At 46.6% G+C, this 22,197-nt stretch overlaps 1 protein-coding gene across 1 annotated transcript; it reads left to right on the top strand.

The window, feature by feature from the left end:
- Nucleotides 1-1,539: 1,539 nt before the first annotated feature.
- LOC138201186 (aryl hydrocarbon receptor-like) lies at nucleotides 1,540-21,991 on the top strand. The gene is given in 12 exon segments (XM_069154432.1): nucleotides 1,540-1,972; nucleotides 5,949-6,139; nucleotides 14,296-14,399; nucleotides 16,410-16,499; nucleotides 17,091-17,205; nucleotides 18,348-18,475; nucleotides 18,629-18,831; nucleotides 18,930-19,039; nucleotides 19,862-20,003; nucleotides 20,097-21,339; nucleotides 21,341-21,610; nucleotides 21,815-21,991. Coding segments are annotated over 12 exon segments (2,736 nt in total). The 5' UTR covers nucleotides 1,540-1,913; the 3' UTR covers nucleotides 21,896-21,991.
- Nucleotides 21,992-22,197: the final 206 nt, after the last annotated feature.

The raw sequence follows: 22,197 nt of genomic DNA, 5'->3' as shown, positions 1-22,197 counted from the left end.
CAGACAAGAGTTGACGCGGGGGAACGTTGAACGTGACAGCCGGCGGGTTACGAGGAAGTAAACATGTGCCAAAACACTTGCTGTTTACAGAGGAGAGCTCCGGGGGTGTGAAAGGTTGCCATGGGAACCGCTGTTACGATCCAAAACAAACATCCAACTCCAAACGCGTGGCCGCGTTACGCAGGAAAAACTGCGAATTGCGTTAACAGATGGGCGACGGGGCCGATGACGTTTCAAGATCCTTTCGCGGCTCGCGTTCTCGTTTACGACTGTTTTGCGTTGAGAACGTTGCTGCTCACGTACTCGCCTCTTTGCGTTATATGGAGGACTCCACTAGAGGGCGCACCAGAGAAACAAGGATATCATTAGAACAAACGGTAAACCTGGAACGTGTTCAAGACTGACAGCCCCAAATGGGTTTCCTGTCATAAACGGATCGTATTCGGAAGATTTTTGAAAATCTGGACAGTAAAATAAAAAAAATAAAAAAAAACACAAATTGGATTCGGAAGTAGTTTGAGATGTGATTTCAGTCAGATTTCTACGGATGAATCTCAGTCCGGACGCTCTGCTGGCTCAGATCGGATTTCTTGCGTCACTCGGGACTGGCAGAGCTAACGTACGTGGACGTCGTTACCGCAGCAACCCACGCAGACAGGTCGGGGACGTCTCGACCCCAGACTGTTTATAAAAGTGTTCGTAGCTTCCAGGTCTGAAAAAAATGAGGCCGACTCGGAAGTGTCTTAAGCTGCAATACCACCGAGTGCCACTAGAGGTCGGCTCGCGACCAGCTCCGATGAAAATATCTTTTTTTTTACTTCCACACGAAGTACCTTTACTTTAACACCAGTTTGACGTACTTGTGCTTTACTTGACTGCATGTGGATGGCAATGCTCACTCCATTTCAGAAAATGTGGATTCATTTATATTTCTTAAATGTTTTTATTCCTCTATCATTCTACTTCTGTATCTTCTATTCTTTCTATTTCATATGTTCATATGCGTTTTTTTGTTTTTTTGTTTTTTTTTGCTGGCTGCCTATTTGCAAGTTCCTTTCATCTTTTCAGCTTTTAAAAAAATAATTGCCGTGATAGATGGATAGAAAGTTTATTCATCCCCTAGGGGGAACTTCATGGTTAACATGTATGAACCTAGCTTTTAAAAAAACGGACGATTAAATAAACAACCAACTAAAAGCCAAAGTCAGTGATAACAGTGGGTTAAAAAAAAAAAAAAAAATTAAGGTTATAAAGCACCATGTAATCAGATCTGTACATGTAAGTGGATAATACTATTGAATGGAAGTTATCTTTGAATAATACGTCCTTGCTTTGGTCAGAAAAACCTCAGCCAAATTCAATTTCACTGTCTCAAAAAGCATATTTATGGTAAGTTTAGCAGCAGCGGCAGCCATAAAGAGTCAGTCCACCTTAACAAACAAAAAAAGAAAAAGAAAGCAGCTCTAAGTCGCACGCATTTCCTGAAAACACCCCGCGCGAGGCACTCCGGAGAGAAAACTCGCGAGGAAGGAGAGGGAGAGGGCGGCGTTGTTTATCCGGAGAAGGAGGAGCTTGACGCGGTGCTCCGCTCTCCCTCCTTCCCCCACTTTCACCGAGCTCCTGCTGCGGGGCTCTCCACCTCCACCTGGCCGTCTACGGGAGCTGTCAACGCGGTTGCCCCCACCGAGGACGACCCCCCCACCACCACCACCACCACCCTCCCCTCCGGCTGGCTGCCTTCGTAAACTGCCATGACACTTGTGATAACTGGCTGAAGAAGAAGAAACGGCGGGTTTATCGACCGTGACCGTGGCGGAAGGAGGCAGCGTCCGTAGCGGCGGAGCGAACCGAGTCAGAAACGGCCGCAGCTGGGAGAACAGAGCGGACGGAGAAGGAAGAGCACAGTGACAACCATGTTGGGCAACCCGGGGACGTACGCGAACAAGAAGAGGAAGAAGCCCGCCCTGAAACAGTAAGAGCTCGATGTCACACGGTCCTGGACCGGATTTACACAGACAAACATATTTCAGTTGGAAGGTGCAGCTGCGGCGGGCAAGACGCGTTTGGGAGTTTTAAAGGTTGACGTTGGAAAAAGTAACGAAAACTTTTAAAGTTAGCGAAATAAAATTAAAAACAAACAAACATGGCCGTTAGATTTTTTTTTTTTTTTTTTTAAACTGCTTTCTTTTACGAGTTTAGTACATTTGATGAGTTTCATTATCGATTAGTTGTGGCACTAAAATAGTGCCAAGTTAAGGTGGACTAAGTTAGCTGTGTGTGTGTGTGTGCGTGAGGACAGCTGAAGTTCGCTCGTGTGTCTTTTGTTTGCGTTTTTTATTTTTTTTTATTTGTTATTTTCTGGACCACCTTAAGAATGCGTCGAACTTCGATCTGGCAATGTACATCTTGCCCTCGCGCATTAATCACAATCAAAGTTGGAGAGTCGGCTGCTCGCTCTCACGCGATGCTCCGCGGAGGGAAGGGAAGGAAGGGAGGGAGGGAGGAGGGGAGGAGGGGGGACGGAGGGCTCGCGGGCTCCGAGTATGTTGTTGTAATCTGATACGGCCTCGCGCTGCCTCGCTCTGGGATCACCGCTGTGTATGTGTGTGTGTGTGTGCGCGCGCGCAGCTCCTTTTCTTTTTTTCCCACTATTGTTGTGTCTTTTTTCATCTTTTTAAACTCTGTCACACAGCTCACCACGACGTCACCACGGAGAATACAATTACATTTACTGGAAGAACATTTCAAATACTTTTTTTTATTTTATTGGATTATTTCAAATTTATGGGATTTTACATGCCAACTCCTCTACATTGAAGAGGGAAATACTGCCCCTTTTTTTTTTTTTTTTTTTTTTTTACTGCACATCATGTGTTTAAAAACCAGTGGTGGAAGAAGCATTCACATCTTTTACCTTAGTGAAATGACTAATACTCCACTACAAATTAAAGTCATACATTCAAAGCTTCATTTAAGTAACATCAGTAAAATTTACTTTTAAAATTGAAGTAAAAATACACATGTGCAGAAAATGCTCTGCATACGATTACATATGATGTTCGTGCATTTGTATCACTGCTAATTTGAACTGCTTTACATCCTGTTTGCTCGTGTAATCCACAGAAATGCACCAGATGTAGTAAAATCACATGTGCGTGGCACCGCTGTGATAATCCACGGAGCTTCACAAAGTCAACACACTCGGAAAAACAGTCGTGTTTTCAGCTTCGTGAATTTCATTGGGTGTGAAAAAAACGTAATCTTAAAAGCAACTGAAGCCTTCAGACTAACGGAGTGGAGTCAAACGTACAAATACTTGCCTTTAAGATTTTAGCGGAGTGGAAGTGTGAAGTAGCATGAAATGGAAATACTCAAGTAAAGTGCAAATACCTCAAATTTGCATTTAAGTAAATATACAGTAACTTGACTGTGATTTACATGCACTTATTAGGTAAAATGCTTCATCATAAGCTTTCACAAACCATATGTACTTCTGAAGGGTGAATATGTTCCCGGGGTGGATATTGTTTGCACAGTAACTTAAAGAGATTGTGATAAACCCATGCTAATAAGATGTGGCTGAACTTTCACCCTTTCTTTTATTTTTATAAAGAGGAGCGCTCGTAAACACCACTCTCTTTTTATATACTTGTAAAACACAGCCACTGAAATACAGCTAAATTATGTGTTATTAAATTACATTACCAATCAACAATCGAATAACCAATACCGTTTGTTTTATTGAGTGGAAATATTTAAGTAAATTATGCAGAAAAGAACATTTTCCTTTTCCACAGCAAACTTTAACATCACCGCTGATAATGAGGGTCGAAGTACAGTTACCTTCGTACTTTTTCATATCTTCTTTATTTATTTACCAGCTGTAGTTACGTAAGCTGGGTTTCCATCCCAAGTGTCGTCGAGCACTTGAACACAGGTTTTAGCATTGCAAATTGGTGGAGACCAAAACCGAGCTCAAAGATAAAGGAGAGTGAATATTGGACATTTGTTCAGGTGACTTAAAAGTCGCTCTCTGAAGCTTCAGCCGCAGCGTGGAGTCACGCCTGTGAATTAAAGACGCTCCGTTACAACGCAAAGCACAAGACCGACTCCTCCTACGAATTATGAGCTGACTGACATAATACGGAGATTAACGGCGGACAAGCAAAGGTTTGTTTTCACGGGTGACTTCTGTAAACACGCAGCGTCGCAGTGTTTCTCTGCGATTTTTCAGTGCATCTGTGCAGACAGTGTGTATCTTGTCTGCTCGGCCGGTCCCAGTGTTAATCCCAAAATAAAGAGGCGTTCTGTGTTTCTGGACATGTGGGCCTGTGAAAGGAGGGCTGAGGTTTCCTGGACGGCCAGCTGCACAAAGACTCCATAGTGCCCGGCCGTAAAACGCTGCGGTCGCTGCACAGGGGCGCTCCACGGCAGATCTGACCCGTCCAAATTCTTTGTTTTATTACCCGGACGCTCACACTGACCACGCATCCTATTATATTATTAACAAAAAAATGCCAATTTAATGCCTTTTTTTTTTATTTCAAAAGGGAACAAGTCTTCCAGTCTTCCAGCAGCCGTTTTCACTCAGTTTGTCGTTTTGTTCTCGTTCATTTAAATGTTAAGCATGTCAGAAATGCACAGCTTCAGTCTGGTGACCGTCATTTCATCATCACCGGGATTTACGCACTGCTTTTTTTGCAAAATTGACCTCATGCAAAGTGCAGTGCTGTAGCCCGGCTGCCTTTTCTCTTCGCTGTGATTACGGTCTGGGAACTCGGCCTCGTATTCAGCCAATCGGAGACCAGCGTCGGTGGTTAGCATTTATCAACTAATAAACAGTCAGCGCCTCGCGTTCATTGAGAAATACGCTGTACTCGGGGAAATAACACTTTGAATGCCGGCTTTTGTCTCGGGACAGTGATCCTGCAGCACATTACTGAGAAGCTGCAGGTGAAGAATCTGAAGCGGCCGTGGCATCAGTTGACCTGCGTTCTCCAGCTGGAAGCATGTGATTTAATGAGTATCAGGCCAAAACCGATGCAGCTCACTGATTGGTTCCTCTCCCTAAATATTTACAGAGAGGACTCTTGTTTCGCAGCCTCCTGTCTGACAGCTGACAGCAACTATTTATTACTGTCACATTGTGACTAACAAATCACGAATGTGAAGGGTTATGATTTAAAACCACATTTATCTCCGGACTGTCATAATTATAGTTTTCTAGGGTTATCTCACACACTTTCTCTCTGCTCGTTCTCTGTTAGTTTTCCAATGAGCGTCCGTGTGTTTCACGGTTTTTGCTTTGCTTAAGGTCAAAAAGTGGGTCCCTGCTTTTCTCTGTGGGCGTGTTATTGTGCGAGTAACGACGTGGATCTCCAGTGAAAGTGGACCAGAGCAAATAAAACGGTTTAAAAAACAACAACCGCTTTTCATTTTTGACTCGGCACACGAGAGGCCGGAGGAATGACCGTCTGAAGATGGTTCGTCAGAGAAGGAGGCACCTCTCTGCACGGTTGTCATGTTCTATTCAACCAGCAGTGACGTCACCCGTCGGTTTCGCGGAAGTCCGTTATTGAAAGCTCCAGTTCGGGATTTTGTCCTTCACCGTCTTGCGAGTTTTCGGAGCGGTTTGGAGCAGGAAGTGACCCGTATTTGGGCGAGCGGAGAGATCGCCGACGCGCCCGGTCCACTGCTCACAAAAAAACAAACAAAAAAAACCCGTATGTAACTCGGGAATCGGTGGTGATCAAGCGACAAAATCTGTACCAGTTACTCATCAGGGTTGTATCTTTCGGTGCCGTGCTCTTGACTCGCCTCAACTCCAGCAGGTACAAAGCTGGGTCGGTCTGAGGACGCCCCGGCATCCTCACTCAACTTATCCAACACTTAACCAGATGTTATTGTTGTTGTGTTTTTATTTATTTTATTTTTTTTTTACTCCTCAGAAAGAAGATCTCTGAAGGCAATGAGGTCGTTAAGTCCAACCCTTCGAAGCGCCACCGGGATCGGCTGAACGGGGAGCTGGACAGGCTCATGGACCTCCTGCCCTTCCCCGAGGACGTCCGCTCCCGTCTGGACAAACTGTCGGTCCTGCGCCTCAGCGTGGGATACCTGAGGGTCAAGAGCTACTTCAAAGGTGAGACAATAAGCCCCGCCCGTCACTCTGATCTCCCCATCTGTACTTCACACCGCACTGTAGTCTCAGTTTCTTAAAGTTCTCACCTCTTGTTTGGCAGCAGATTATCTTACGGCGTTTTTTTTTTTCTCTCTTTAATGCGTGCACATGCATGCAGGTAACACGACACGTCAGTGATGTCACACTCTTCTGCAGCAAGAGCTCAGGGAAAGAAGCGTGCTGGTAAACATGGACGTAAACAACGCAGGGAGGAAGTTTACTGAACCTTCAAGGGGACTTTTTTTTTTTTTTCCGCAGGTTGTACTGTAAATACAACTTGTGTTTGTTTACAGGAGAAAAGGGCCGGCACTGTACGGATCAGAACCCGGGGAGGGGGGGAGGGTGTGGTAGTTAGAGGGAGGATGAACGGGTGTGGAAGACAAAAAGAAAAGGGAAAAGTAAGGCCGCGCCGGGGCTGAAACTGAAGGCGTGAACTCGTACCTGCAGTGCACGTAAAAGGAATGACAAGCACGCAGGAATGTGTTTTTTAGGAAGCAACATACCCTCGACACTCGTAACCTCACTCCACTTTCTCTGTCTCTCTCTCTCTCTGTGTGTGTGTGTGTGTGAGCGATGCCATCAGCAGCCTCGCAGACGTCTGCGCCGGCTGCTAAGGTTGGCCGTGAGCTGATTCAAATGTGCAGCTGAAAACCTGATGAGTCAGGTGTGAGTCGCAGGTGTAACATCTCCAGCGTTTCCTGTGAGTCAAACAGACGTGTCTGAGCGGACGGGCGGCCGAGAGAATCGCCTCTGAGAGTTATAAAGTGTGTCTCGATTCCTGCCGCTAAACCGTCTCATTTCCAAATGCTGCCACATTTCAGCTGCATCAAAACAAGCGCTCCTCCTCCTCCTCTTCTTCTTCTTCTTCTTCTTCTGTTGCCTCGACCAATCAGAAGGCAGCATTCTAAAACTCCTCGTTCGGAGGTCGTGTTTTTACAAAAGAAGACCAGAGACTGAACTGGGCTGTTTTTCTCTTCAGTGTCAGATTCATTTCAAACGGGAGCGTTTCCCTCTCTGATGCCCACAGCTGACGTGCCGACAACGCGCCCGCCCGCTCAGAACGTCATGCAGCTGATCTGAAGTGTCCTTACTGAGTGATCAGGGCTGCACGAACTGATCGGAGCTGATGTTACTTCAGCTCAGGTCTTTATAAACATTCACAGGTCGAGGTTGACGGTCGGGACTGACTCGCTTGCTGGAGCCTCCGGTGGACATTCGATGAACTCCTGTTCGTGTCTGCATTTTTTTTTTTTTATTCATTTTTTTTGCCAACTGTGTTAGTTTAGACGCATGAGACATTTTACACACATCTCTGTCATAAAACAGTTTTTTGGAGGCTGCCGTGTAACTCGAATCTGAACTGGAGGCTTCATAACGTTCGCAAACCTGACGGGGGACGTCACATGTTGCAGCCCTCCTGGTGTTGTGCAAGCAGCCAGTTCACCGAGTTTAAGTGAAAGGAAAACTTCAAACAGACAAGAGTTCACGAGAGTTCAGAGTCCACCACTGCTGCAGAATGTCCTTATCGTCCCATCAGCCTCCACCCCCCGCCCCCACCCCCCCGTCTGCAGCGTGAACACTATGAATGGACCTGCAGTTGGAGGAGTCGCTGCATTCCAGCGCCGCCTCGTCATCTCGCACCCTTCAGCCTGCTTTTCCGTCTGTCGTTGCACCATCGTGCCCTCGTATCTGATAGCGGCGTCCGTAAACTGCATTTCCAGCTTAATTACCTCCAACCTGGGATCAACTTTCTCTTTACAGCGCCGCATCTGTTCTTCCGTCGGTGGATCCGTGATGATGAAAGCGGACCAAAACAGCTGTATTAAGTTGTATTAAGTTGTTCTTCTGAAAGGTTTGGTCGGGAGTTTGCAAATGGGTGTTTTATTTTGATAATTGACCGGACCGCGGTGCAACCGGACCGCGTCGGAGACGAAACCGGTGGAAAATAGCCTTTAAACTATTTTCTGATGCCCTAAAAATATGTATTTAAAATAATTATAAATAAATTAGTATAATAAGCGTACAGCAATTACGCGGCTTGAATAACGAGTACGAGTCGACCTGGAGGACTGTTTAGTCTTCAGAGTGTTGTGAAGAAACGAGCACAGACACGGAGGGTCACGTGATCAGAGAACATCAGAGAAATGTTTTATTTTTTTTTTTTTTTTTTTTTTTTAAATTCACGGACAATAACGGCCTGAGTCATCGTCAAGTCGCTGCCCAGCTGAAGAGACGTGGCACAGACTCGAGTTCTGTTTGTCTGCAGTCTGGAGAGAAACGGCTTCAAGTGGAGTTTAAAAAAACCTCTGGATTCATTCTGTGCTTCCAACGAAAAACTAGTCTTAACGAAGAAACTAGTCCCGAGAAAGTCTAAAACTAGTCTTAAACCAAGTCCAAAAACTAGTCTTAACCATGTCTAAAACTAGTCTTAACCAAGTCCAAAAACTAATCCTTAAACATCTTCGCATAGAAATCCTGTAAAAAGAGACGCGTGAACATCGTCAGGTTTACGGGGTGCGACTGAGATCCACGGAGCTGAGAGATGCTGCTGTTGCTGTTGACATATTTCTGCGACGCTGTTAGAAATCTGAGAAATGCGTAGAAACCCTGACGAGGATGCTCTTTTGAAGTCCTTAAAAACTCACCTGTCGCCTCGGTGCCGTCACGCAGCGGAGGCCGCGTACCCGTCCTGACAGCAGCTGTCCGCCGGCCTCAGATTCAACGACTCGTTCCGCTGCGTGTCGTGAGAATCCCAGCGACGCATTTAATCATGCCCCCCCCCCCCCCCGAAATGATTTGTTTGTTTATTCGCCGAACCAAAATCAGCTGTCGTCCCCGCAGACGACGATGCATCACGAAATTTAATGATGGGGCCGTGAATCGCACCGTCTGGGTTTCGGAAGGAATCTGAAAATGAAAACAGTAAATTGGATTTTAGCGTTTACTGTGACTTGCATATTTTTACTTTACATTCACCTCCGTCTACCAACAGACACCGACATCCACCTACTTCCTGTCTGATTTGCTGAATTTAGAAGGCAGAGTTGGTGTCTGCGATTCCTTCAGACTGACCCCGCAGTCTGATTACGATCGTTTCGGTGACACGATGTGCCTCACACAGTGACCCGGCTTTTTTCTCCCCGTGCTCGTTCCAACACTGATGACGTGACTTCTCGGCAGATGAAAAAAAAAGAAAACAGGAATAGCTCGGCATATTCATTTCAAATAGGAGGCCTCCAGGCTACCAGCAGGAAAACAGACCCTGTGCCCTGAATAGCTCATAATCACTGTTTATTTTGATCCGGGATCGTCAGAGTCTCATCGTGCCGCGGCTTAGAGGCCTTTTCAAACCTGCACGACGGCCTGGCGTCTTTTTGGGGACAGATAACAAATCCGTGCTCCGTGAAAACCGAACAGAGATTCAGGTCAATAAAAAAAGAAAAGGTAAACTAGATTTATCTCCTGCAACAGGCAGCCGTCAGTCTCCCTCCACGTCTGCCCAGACTCATGTCATATATGCAGAGAGGACTTTGAAGCAATTTTTCCAATAAATCTGATTCTGATAGAACACCACAAGATGTTGCCATGACAACAGACGAGGCATCAAATCTGGATTTTGCTGCAAAGAAGCCCCAGGTTCTAAAAAGTTGGACGCTTCACACACACACACACACACACACACACACACACACACACACACACACACACACACACACACACACACACACGTTCAAACCCGACGCACAGGAAGATCCAAACAATCTGCACATTTTGGATCAGAGTCACACATTCAGGATCTGACCACATGTGGAAGACGGTCTCCTTCTGGGCCCCAGTTATGGTGCTGGGTAAATGGAGTCCAGAGTTTGTCTAAAAGTAGCTCAAAACCGAGGCCAAAACCCGCTTAAGCCAAAACCTCAATCAGTCCTAAACTTGTTGAAAACCACTTCCAAAATAGTCAAAAGCAAGTCCAAATCAGTCCAAAACCAAGACAAAAGACAAGTCAAAACTAAGTCAAAAACTAGTCTTTAACCAAGTCCAAAAACTAGTCCTGACTTGGTTAAGACTAGTTTTGGGACTTGGTTAAGACTAGTTTTTGACTTAATTTTGACTTGTTTTTTGTCTTGGTTTTGGACTGATCAGATCGAGTTATTCGTTTCCTGACTGTCCTTCTGAAAACAATTCCATCGTGAATTCAATTTTATGCCTCAAAAGCGTCACGTTGGGTGGGGTGGGGGTGTGTGGCTGTTTGATTGAAAGGCCTGTGGTCTGTGGTGTGGTCTGTGGTGCAGCCAGGGTTCCGCTATAGGTGGGGGCGGGGCGTAGATCGAGTCAACTCCTCCCCAGATCGTCCAAATATGGTCACTTCTGGCTCCAAAATAACAAAGGTAGCAACGGCCGAAACGCCGAACTCAAAGCTTTATAAGCGTCAGGTTACAGCTATTGGTGTGCTTAAGACTAGTCCAAAAACTAGTCTTAACCAAGTCCAAAAACTAGTCCTGAGAAAGTCCAAAAACTAGTTTTAAACCATGTCCAAAAACTAGTCTTAACCATGTCTAAAAACTTGTCCTGAGAAAGTCCAAAACCAAGACAAAAACCAAGTCCAAAATCAGTCCTAAACCAAAATCAAATTCACAACTAATGCTAAACTGGTCCAAACCCAGACTACAACTAGAACCTCCTCGTGGCTCCAACCAGTCAGCTGTCAGCTTCCCTCCATGTCTCTCCAGACTAATCATGTATGCAGTGAAACCTATCTGACCACATCCTACAGTTTACCACACACTTCAGTTTCTTTGGGTTTCTTTTTCCTTCTTTTCGATGACACTGTTGTCTGATGGGTGGGGGTGGGGGGTGGGGGGGCACAACCTGCCGTTTCTATACTCCCCTCCCTTCCCCTCCCCTCCCCTCCCCTCCCATTGGCTGCTCTCTGCGGCAAGCTCCGCCCTTTTCCTGCAACATCTGTGTGAGAACAGAGATCTCTGTTCAGGATCTACTTCAACTAAATGTTTTCAAATCAAGATAATATTCCCCGATGCATTGCTGGCATGCTTTATACTCGCTCTGGATCTGGCAGACCTCCAGCCCCTGACAGCATTTCCTTTTTCTCTCCTTGGTGTGTTTCAGCTCCACATGCTCTCACTTTGATGTTTGAACTTGTTTAGGTTCAGTGTTTGTTCTGTATTAACATATGTCAGTTATTGGTTTGATGCCACTATTCAGCACTTTTTTTCCCGAATTGTCCGACTCTGGCCCCTCGCTGTTTGCACGTAATCACCCCGTGGTGAAAAGACATTAAATCCCTTGAAAAGCCGCCTCGATCTCTGAGTGACAGACTTGTTTGCCCGGAGCGAGTCGTGCATCAGAGGAATGTTCTGCACCTTCACCAATCCCATAATGGGCCGACACAGGAAGCTGCAGCTTGGTGCTGAAGCTCCTGGTGTCGAGTTACGCGTCAGCCTCAAAAGAGTTTTAGTTTATTCATAAAGTTTTATGACAGAGATGTGTGTAAAATGTCTCGTGCATCTAAACTAACACAGTTGGGAGTGTTGGCATGGTAACCATCAAGGTCAAAAAATGTAATTAAAAAATGCAGACACGAACAGGAGTTCATCGAATGTCCACCAGAGGCTCCAGCAGCGAGTCGGTCCCAACCATCAACCAGCGGTGACGTCACCCATGAGGACATATTTGGACGAGCTGGGGGAGGAGCCAGCGGTGGATCTGACCGATCTGATTGGAAACCTGACGATACTACGTCAGGTTTTTCAGATGGACCTCCAGAAAACTAATAAGAAGGAGTGACTTTAGCTAACAACACCGAGATAACTGCTGGAGACATTTTATTGACTTTGTATTTGATGAGAGAAGTTGAATGGGAGTCTATGGAGCCAGAAGCCTTTTGGAGCCGACCTCTAGTGGCACTCGGTGATACTGCAGCTGAAGACATTTCTGCATCGCTCCAAAATCCAGGAGAGCAAAAAACTGAAGAAGACTGAAAGCTGACGAAGACGTTTCCTCATGTTTTCAGTTTGGTTTTGTTGTTATCGAGTCGATTTCTCCATCGACTTCTTGAAGAAATTATTCGTTTAGTATTTTTCCGACCAACGAAGCCACAACCCCTCATGCATTTTTCAGCAGTTTATTTTTGTGCTGGTATTGCAGCTCAAGACACTTTCTGCATCTGGTTACAAACTCTTTTACCAACGGTAAATGGTTTGTCCTACATGTGTCAGTGAAGGCAGCATTAAGCAGGTTCGCAGTGGAAAAATGTTGCGGAGGGGAGAAACACGATGCACAAGTTCACCGCCGGGCAAGAAAGTTAGAATGAAAACAAACAGAGGCCCACTTACTCACGAAGAGAGAGAGAGAAAAAAAACCAAAATGAGAGAGGGATGGGGTGGATTAACCAGATGATGTTTGAAGAGTTTATTTTGACTATCGTCTTTCTGTCTGTTTGGTGACGGCACATTTGAAACTCATTTCATGCGTGCAAGTGTATGTGTGTAGCAAGGGGGGGGGGGGGGGGGGTAGTAGCGTTGCACGACAGGACAGGTTGGGAGAGGCCATATCCTGGGATTTTCCTGCAATGGCCGTCCAGATAAGGGAAACACTCTCTCTGGCTTTTGCTCACAAAACTCCCCGCTGGGCAGATGAAGGCGTGCGTGCGTGCGTGCGAGCGAGGATATGCATGCTGCCAGATCAGTTTTCCAGCAATGAGAAAACCTGTTTTCTGGCGGAGGCCCAATGACCGGAGCTCAAGTCGAGCCAGGTCGCTGGCTTTGAGTTTTTTTTTTTTTTTTTTTTCAGCTGCACGTTCACGATCTAACAGCCAGATTATTTTTAGATCCAGAGCAGAGTGTCAAAAAAAGCAGCCTGGGGGAAAGCAACATTTTGCCATTTAGTGTGAATTCACCCTTTAAAGTCTTCGGGTTTATTATAACCAGCTGCTGAACTGTAGAACAGGCTTGAAGCAGAGTTTTCTTGGAAGTTTGTGGAGGAGTTGGGGGGGGAGGGATTCTACGTCCCGCACACCAATAGCTGTAACCTGACGCTTGTAAAGCGTCGAGTTCGGCGTTACGGCCGCTGCGACCTTTGTTATTTTGGAGCCAGAAGTGACCATACTTGGACGATCTGGTGAGGAGTTGACTCCATCTACGCCCCGCCCCAAACGTGACGCTTTTGAGGCGTAAAATCGAATTCACGATGGAATTGTTTTCAGAAGGACAGTCAGGAAACTAATGACTCTATCTGATTGGAAACCCGATGATACTAAGCCCCGACCCCACCAATAGCTGTAACCTGACTGCACCACAGGCCTGTCAATCAAACAGACAAGCCACCTGTTTTAGAACAGGTCTTTTTGAATCTTATTTTCTAATGAATGAGGGATTATTTTCAGATGGACCTCCAAGAAAACTAATAAGAAGGAGTGACTTTAGCTAACAACACCAAGATAACTCCTGGAGACATTTTATTGACTTTGTATTTAATGAGAGAAGTTGAATGGGAGTCTACGGAGCCGGAGGCTTTTTGGAGCCGACCTCTAGTGGCACTCGGTGGTATTGCAGTTTGGGACACTTCTGCATCGGAACTATTTTTCAGAAGCTGCGAACACTTTTATAAACAGTCTGTGGGCAGAACGGACATCGTTAAACACTGGAGTTTCATCGGTCGGCTGATGTTTAGCATTTTGACAATCGATACGATCGATATTTTTTCATATATATATATTAATCTAGTTCTGCTTGTGCTTCAATAAAAGATTTATTTTCAGAGAAAATCGTTTGTTAAAGCAGCATCTCTTTTCCACGAAAAGTTGATTGTTAACTCGATTGGACCAACTGTTCATTCATTGTTTTCTGATTCTGCTCAGCTCACCCGCGGTGACCTTTGACCTGCAGGACTGACTCTTTTTAATCCGGCTTTTCGTTTGGAGTAACGTTTATGGTTTTTTTTGTACATCACTTTTGAAGTTATTGTTCTGTTTGTCTTTGGGTGCTCGCTGGTTTTGAAATGAACACTTGTTTTTGTTGGTAAAGTCAGTTTCATGTTGAAAGTCGGTGCTCGGAGGCATTTCCTATCACCTGTTGCTGATTTCTCTTCCTGCTGTGCAGCGACCGCGAAGACGAGCTCCGGCAGCATCCCGATGTTTCCTGGACTGAAGAACGGGAGCGGCCCGGACACGGCGGCCTTCTCTGAGGGGGACCTGCTGCTGCAGGTAGGAGACGGGAAACACATCTGGAGGGTCAGAGGTCTCTCATACACTCAGATCTTACTGTGATGAGTCTGTTACTTATTAAAAACAAGGTAAAATGACATTTAAGAAAACAATCGTACCAAACCTCAGAACCTGCAGCGGCATTAACGGCATTTAAAAAGCATCTGAAGCTCTTATTTTGACAGCAGGTGTAGATCAAAAAAGAAAATTTAAAAAAGGAAATGTTGTGCGTTGTGATTATTATCGCAGGAAGTCAGCACATATTACTCTTTATCAGGTTCTGCTTCAAAAAACAAAACAAAAGCCGCGGAATTGCTGTCTAAAGAAACAAAAAAAAGTTTTAACCACGTTATCTAAAATGCTACACGGGCACGCGCGCGCACACACACACACACACACACACACACACACACACACACACGTGTTCTGCAGGTCAGACTTCACGACGGGGATTAATGAGCAGAATTAATGGAGAGTTTGTCTAATCAATTTAACAATCAGCTTTTTTGGTAGAACGTCACGCTCAAAGCAGGAGTTGAAACCATAACTGCAAAAATATTCAAATATGAAGTCAAATATTTCCGTAATGGGCAGCAGGATTATTGCCACAAGAAGTCAGCACATATTACTCTTTATCACGGAGTTGGTTAAAAAAACAAAAAAAGTGCAATTTTTTTTTTTTTTTTTTTTTTTTGCTCATTCCTGCAGTTTTATTTTTTTTTTAAACTCAGTTAAAACTCCACAAATTACATACTTTTTTTTTTTTTTTAAATCTCCCCTGTAATGTCGCATAAAAAACTGAATTAGCTCTAGAGAAATTCAACTGAGAGAGTTCAGTTTAAAGCGTTCAAGAGGAACACACACACACACACACACACACACACACACACATTGAATTTTGCTGAACAACATCCTTTAGAGATCTGTACTCACACACTTATACTGACTATTTACATTTGAAACAGATGTGCATTTACAGTAGAAATGAAAATCTTTGTGGGAAAATTTGGAATAACAACAAATAAATCTTTTATTGAAGCACCAGCAGAATTGGATGAATTTATATTAAAAAAAAATTGATAATCGTCAAAATGCTAAACATCGACCGATGAAACTCCAATGTTTAAACTTAATGTCCGTTCAAACCACAGACTGTTTATAAAAGTGTTCGTAGCTTCTGAAAAAAAAGAGTTACAGCTATCGGTGGGCGGGACGTAGTATCGTCAGGTCTCCAATCAGATCGGTCAGATCCACCGCTGGCTCCTCCCCCAGCTCGTCCAAATATGGTCACTTCCTGCTCCAAAGCGCTTCGAACTAGCAAAGATGGTGACGGACAGAATCTGAACTGGAGGCTTCGTAACGTTCACAAACCAACGATGACATCACTGATGGCCGCTGATTGGTTCTGCCTCTGTTACCGGCAGATCTCAATGTTGTATATGTACCAAAACAACATAAAACAAGTGTGTACAAATACTAACAACACACAATGACATGATGTGATTAGAGCCTGCAGTGTTTCTGCAGTGATGATAAAGTACACATGGGATCTTCTCACTGTTTGTTTTCGATGGGAAACGCGTGAAAAATCATCCAGATGTTGAGGCTCTAGGCCACACGCAGGCCTGTTTCAATATTTAAATATATTTATATATATGTAATAAAATACACAAAAGGAAACCACAAACAGGCAAACACAACAAAGTGGAAACTAGAAAAATGCCCCTTCAGACTGAAACGTGCAGCAGCACGAAGCCAGGAGCATGTGAGCGTGAAGACGAAGGCCAGAACACTGAAATCTTGGCGGATCAACGCACAATCCAAAACAAATTAGGGGATTTTTTTTTTTCTTTTACTCTGAAAAACCTTCTGAATCTGGACGTTGGACGACCAGGAAGGAGGCTTCAGGGTCGGATCGCTGCCGGGAGAAGAGCCGTGAGCTCTGTGGTGGTTTTGTGTTGTCTGCGTGTGTGTGTGTCTGTGACGCGCTGTGTCCTCACGTGTGTGCAGGCGCTGAACGGCTTCGTGATGGTGGTCACGTCGGACGGCTCCGTGTTTTATTCCTCTGCTACGATCACGGACTACCTGGGCTTCCATCAGGTGAGCTGCCGGCCGCACAGCGAGCTGTCAAACACCTCGCGCTTATTCATTCACCCCACCTCACCGCTGTGTGTTGTGTGATGTGTTACATTGTGTTGTGTTGTTACGTTGTCTTGTGTTGTTCTGTTGTCTTGTGTTGCGTTACATTGTGTTGTTACGTTGTGTGTTGTTACATTGTGTGGTGTTGTGCTACGTTGTGTTGTTACGTGTGGTGTTGTGTTACGTTGTTACATTGTGTTGTGTGTTACGTTGTGTGGTGTTGTGCTACAGTGTGTTGTGTGGTGTTGTTGCGTTGTGTTGTTACATTGTGTGGTGTTATGTTGTGTTACATTGCGTTGTTGCGTTGTTACATTGTGTTGTGTTACGTTGTGTCGTGTTACGTTGTGTGGTGTTATGTTGTTACATTGTGTTGTGTTACATTGCGTTGTGTTGTTACATTGCGTCGTGTTACGTTGTGTTACATTGTGTTGTTACATTGCGTCGTGTTACATTGCGTTGTTGCGTTGTTACATTGTGTTATTACGTTGCATTGTTTTGTTACGCTGCGTTGCGTTGCGTTGCGTTACGTTGTGTGATGTCCTCTGCCGACAGTCCGACGTGGTTCACCAGAGTGTGTTCGATCTGATCCACACTGACGACCGAGCCACGTTCAGAGAGCAGCTCCACTTCGCCCTGAACCCTCCGCCGGCAGCCGGAGACGGAGACGGTGAGTCCGGGTCACAGACGCCAGCACGACGTGTTGACGCCCACTTTACCCTGCTGCCGAACCTACGGCCGCTGGAGTCCTCAGAGAGAGGAGAGGAGAGGAGATTAATATGATTAAGATGAATGAAATGAGATCGGAGAAGATAACGTAAATAAGATTAATAACATAAGATTAATCAAATAAATAAATTAAGATAAAAAAAGACTTTATTAATCCCGCTGTGAGGAAATTTTGTCATCACAGCAGTTTAGGAATACAGGAAGGAACAATACAAATAGGCACACAATAAAAATTAAATATAGAATAAAAAGTTTTTTGGGTTTTTTTTTGTTTTAAAGCATCCACACTCATTTTTTTACACACATTTACAGCAAATTCAGCTCAGCTTTTAGAAACTCATTTCAGCATTCACACTTCCTTTTTCCACTGGAAATGCTTTTTCTAGTTATTTTTTTTGGGGGGGGGGGGCAAAAAGCGGTTTCCTGATGAACATCTTTGTCCTGACTTGAGTTTCTTTTAAACCCGTTAGAAAGAACAAATCTTCAAAACTTCACTTTAGCGCTGCAGAAGACTAATTTGAAGTTTGAAACTGGAATTACTAGAAGTATAAACGGTGTTTTCCTTTTGTTTGGAGACTTACATGTACCTAAATTTTGTTTAATTAAAAATATGCAGTTTCTTTACCTTAATTTTTCCATATCTGTGTCAAGAGGTCTTGTTTAAAATATTTTCCATAAGCATTAATTTCTTTCCACTTAAATCAGTGATTTATTCTTTTGTTTTTCAGTCTTTGTTTTTGTTGTTTTTGTTTTGGTGCTAAAATTAAGAATTAATTATTTATTAATATTAAGTGCATTTAATGTATTACTGTGCTGTGTCCACTTATTTCAATACTTATTTTTAGACTGGAAGCTGCTTATTTTAAGATTTCTTGGCTATCAAAGTCATTTCTTTCCTCAAATTCAAGTATTTCGTTTTCTTGTATTTTTGCCGCTCCGCTGGCTTGAAGTCTTTTCTCACCGACAGGATTCAACATTTCAACAGGTTACATTGAGGACTACGGACAGTTTGACGCGTTCGAATGTTTGATTTTGTGTCCTTTTTCTTGTTTTTTCTCTGCCGTCCTTGTTTCTCCCTCTCAGCGCTGCAGTGTCGCGGCGAGCCGGTGACGTACAATCCCGAGCATCTTCCTCCGGAGAACTCGTCCTTCCTGGAGCGGAGCTTCATGTGTCGCTTCCGCTGCCTGCTGGACAACTCCTCCGGCTTTCTGGTCAGCTTTAAGCCCCCCCCCCCAAAAAAAAAAAAAAAAAAAAAAAAACCCAGACAAAACGGGGGATGAATTAATTTTTTTTTTATTATTTTATTTTTTTTAAATAAAACGTCCTGAACAACGTGTCGTGCGTCTTCGTTTCTCCTGAACCAGGCGCTGAAGTTCCAGGGCCGGCTGAAATACCTCCACGGCCAAAGTCACCTGCGGGACAACGGGACGGTGGGCCCGCCTCAGCTGGCCCTGTTCGCCATCGCCATGCCCGTCCAGCCTCCCTCCATCGTGGAGATCAGAACCAAGATGCTCCTCTTCCAAAGCAAGCACAAGCTGGACTTCACGCCCCTGGGCATCGACAGCAGGTGCGGCGAAAGCTCCGGGGTTTAGCGTTCATCTCCGTCCGGGCGGATTTGAGTTTTCCCTGGTCAGGATGAACCGTTTGTTTTGTGTGTGCGTCCAGGGGGAAGATCATCCTGGGCTACTCGGAGACCGAGCTGTGTACCAGAGGCTCCGGATACCAGTTCATCCACGCTGCCGACATGATGTACTGCGCCGACAACCACATACGCAGTAAGTCATCCGCTTTACATTAAATACAGCTTCAGATGGAAAATGCTTCTGTTATTGTTCAGTTATGAAACGGCATCTTTCAGTTCTGAATCCACAAGTGAAGATGGTAGAGGATGTTAGCATTGTGTTTTTGTCGTGGTCGTGTCTTTCTTTTATAAAGAGAGTGTTCCTGAACGCAGCACGGCGATGCACACGGAGCAGCAGGAAGCAGCAACCTTTTCATGAGGAAGTATTCAGAGTTCACACGTTAACGTGGCCGCTGGTACGTGGGGAAAAAAAACCTTCAACACGGCCATTTACAGCCAAGTGTTCCTGAGCCCACGCAGTGATTTCCACTATAGAATCATGGCTGTTTTTTTTAAAGCGGTCCCATCTGAGGGCCCGAAGATCACCATCATCCAATTTTGCTTTTCAGCCTTGTTCCTTGCATCACATTTCAGGGAAACAGAAAATCTTCAACTCGCTGTGAGCTGGTGTGTTGTCATGTTGGAGAAGCCTGTTGCCATGGCGCCACAGTTCAGATGGTTTGCAGCGAATGTTTTCCATCGGTCGCCTCAGAAGGTTCCAGTAGAACTCGGTGTTGACAGTCTGACAACCAGCTAACCAACAGCTACTTTTTCTAAAAACATTTAGAGTTGAACACCAAAAATCGGATGTTTCTCTGCTCCAGTTTCAGGTCCGCGGTGAAATCACGAATGTTCACGTACTCACAAAGGTTGTTGCTTCCTCCTGCCCCGCGCAACAGTTCCCGCGCAACAGGAACAGTCGTACGAGACGCCTCTGCACCGTTAACTCCTCCCTGTGTTCCTGTCGTCCTCCCAGTGATGAAAACGGGCGAGAGCGGTCTGACTGTGTTCCGGCTGCTGAGCAAGCTGGGCGGCTGGGTGTGGGTGAAGGCCAATGCCAAGCTGATCTACAAAGGAGGACGACCCGACTTCATCATCGTGTACCAGAGAGCTTTAGTGTGAGTGGTCCGATCCCTCCGTCAGACCGCCGGCAGGTGTTTTAATCCGGCTCTGATGTCGGGCGTAACGTGTAACGTCTGTCGTTGCTCCAGGAACACCGAGGGCGAGGAATACCTGCGTCAGCGCCGACTGCAGCTCCCCTTCAACTTCACCACCGGAGAGGCCGTCCTCTACAACACGGGCCCCACCATCGACCTGCCGCAGTTCCACTTCAACAAAACGTTCGGCGGCGGCGACGCCAAGCCGGACCTGGCGCCGGGCTGTCTGCTGGACTGCTTCCTGAGCCAGGACGAAGCGGTCTACACCCAGACGGCGACCCCCCCTCTGCCCGTGGACCAGGTGTTCATGGAAAGCCGCGCCCTGCTCAGCGTCGCCAGCGACGCCTGGCAGGGGAACGAGGCGACGGCCGTGACGGCGGAGCCCGTGGTGGTGAAGGAGGAGGCCAAGCGCTCGGTGATGGCGGTGATGGACGGCCTGGAGAAGATGGTCCACCGCGGGGATTTCGGTGCGGCGCTGCAGGACCTGCAGGTCGGCGAGGCAGAGCTGACGGACTGGGAGAACGCGCTGAAAAGGCTGAGTCAGGACCAGGAGGAGCAGAGCCACGTGCGCTCGGACCTGGACGGCCTCCTCGCCAACGACATCTTCGACTACATCGACAGCGTTCTGTTTAAGGAGGCGGGAGACGACGGTCTGAGCGGCGTCCCTCCCGGCTGCCTCACGCAGGACTTCTCCGAGCTTTGCAAGCCTCCGTTGCCGAGCAACGACCGCTGCTTCTCCCCGACGAACGGCCTCTACGCCCGACCGGTCAACGGAGAGTCGGCCCAGCTGTTCGTCAGCACCCAGAGACTCTCCCACCGAGGCCCGCTGGTACCGGCCGACCTCCACGAAGTCTTCGGCCCGTCTCTGGAGCGGCCGGAGCTCGCCATCCCCGACATCTCCGCCGACCATGCCCCCTTTCAGTCCTGCGGTCAGGCGAGGCACTCCGGCCTCCATCATGGGGTCTCCGGTCCGGACCCTCTTCTGTGGCGTCAGAACGACCTGCAGAACCGCGGGGCGCCGGCCGGGATGGACGTGCTGCCCCCCCTCATCCCCGTCCGCTTCTCCTCTTCCTCCTCCTCTCCCTCCTCCTCTTCTTCCTCCTCCTGCCTGCGGGACGGTCCTCCGCTCGAGGCCCCCCACCTACCCGCCCCCCTCCAGCCGTGGCCTCACGCCGGCATCGTGCACAACGGGCACGAGCCGGCGCAAGCGTTCCCGAGCCAGAACTCCCCGAGCCAAACATTCCCGTTCGCTGGCTTCAGGCCAACAAGTGTCACCGGACTGAACCACTCTCAGCAGGGGGGGGGGGGCGTGCGGCCAGGCGGCGGTGGCGGCGGCGTCTCTCAGCAGCTGCATATTCGAGCAGTGCTTTTCTTCGGGTCCGGCGCCGGACACCAGCCCCCCTCGGGGCTCCTGCTACTTCCAGTGGAGCCGCAGCGAGCCGGCGGCGGGAACGTCGGCCGTCGGCCCGGAGAACGGCAACATCGGCCCCCTGACGGCTCCGCCCACCATGATGTCATCAGAGCACGCACGCAACCTGCAGCTGTACCTGGACAACAGACAGATGCAGGTAAACAAACAAACAAGCAAAGCAAGACAGCAAACAACAGGTTGAAGGTGTAAAAGCTGCTTCACAAGGTGAAGAAAACGTATAAGTATGAAGTAAAATACACTTTGAAGTGTTTATCAGTTATCTTCACGCTTATGTTGTCAATAATTATCGTACATTTTGAGTTGTTGGCTTCGCTCGTTGAATCTCGTTTCTTCTGTCCAGCAGAGCGAACGCGTGGCGGCGGGTCGCAGCGGGAAGTTCGTCGCTCCGGCTCAGGACATCTCCGTCTACCTGATGGAGTAGAGCTGCAGCTGCTCCACCTGTCAGGAGGTAACCCCGGTACAGTGTGCCCGTATCAGCGCTTATCGTTTTATATACTCCTCCGTACCCTCCGCTCCTCAGCTGCTGCTTTCACTGAAGAGACGATCTGAAAACAATGAAGTATGAAGCCACACGTGCATTTACCGGGATTGGAGGCGGAGCCTGCGAGGAGGACGGTGGCCCACAACAGCCAAATATGTTTTTATCTGTTATCTAAAAGGGAATTATTTCCAACATTTATACGGAAAGACTGATGCTTTTTATTTTAATTGTTTTTTTTTTTT

The sequence above is a fragment of the Embiotoca jacksoni genome, unplaced genomic scaffold, assembly GCF_022577435.1.
Source record: "Embiotoca jacksoni isolate LCO1_2020_lvr unplaced genomic scaffold, fEmbJac1.0.p SCAF_2, whole genome shotgun sequence".
Lineage (NCBI taxonomy): Eukaryota > Metazoa > Chordata > Actinopteri > Embiotocidae > Embiotoca > Embiotoca jacksoni.
Note: the sequence above shows the minus strand (reverse complement) of the source record. Positions and strands in the feature narration are given on the sequence as shown.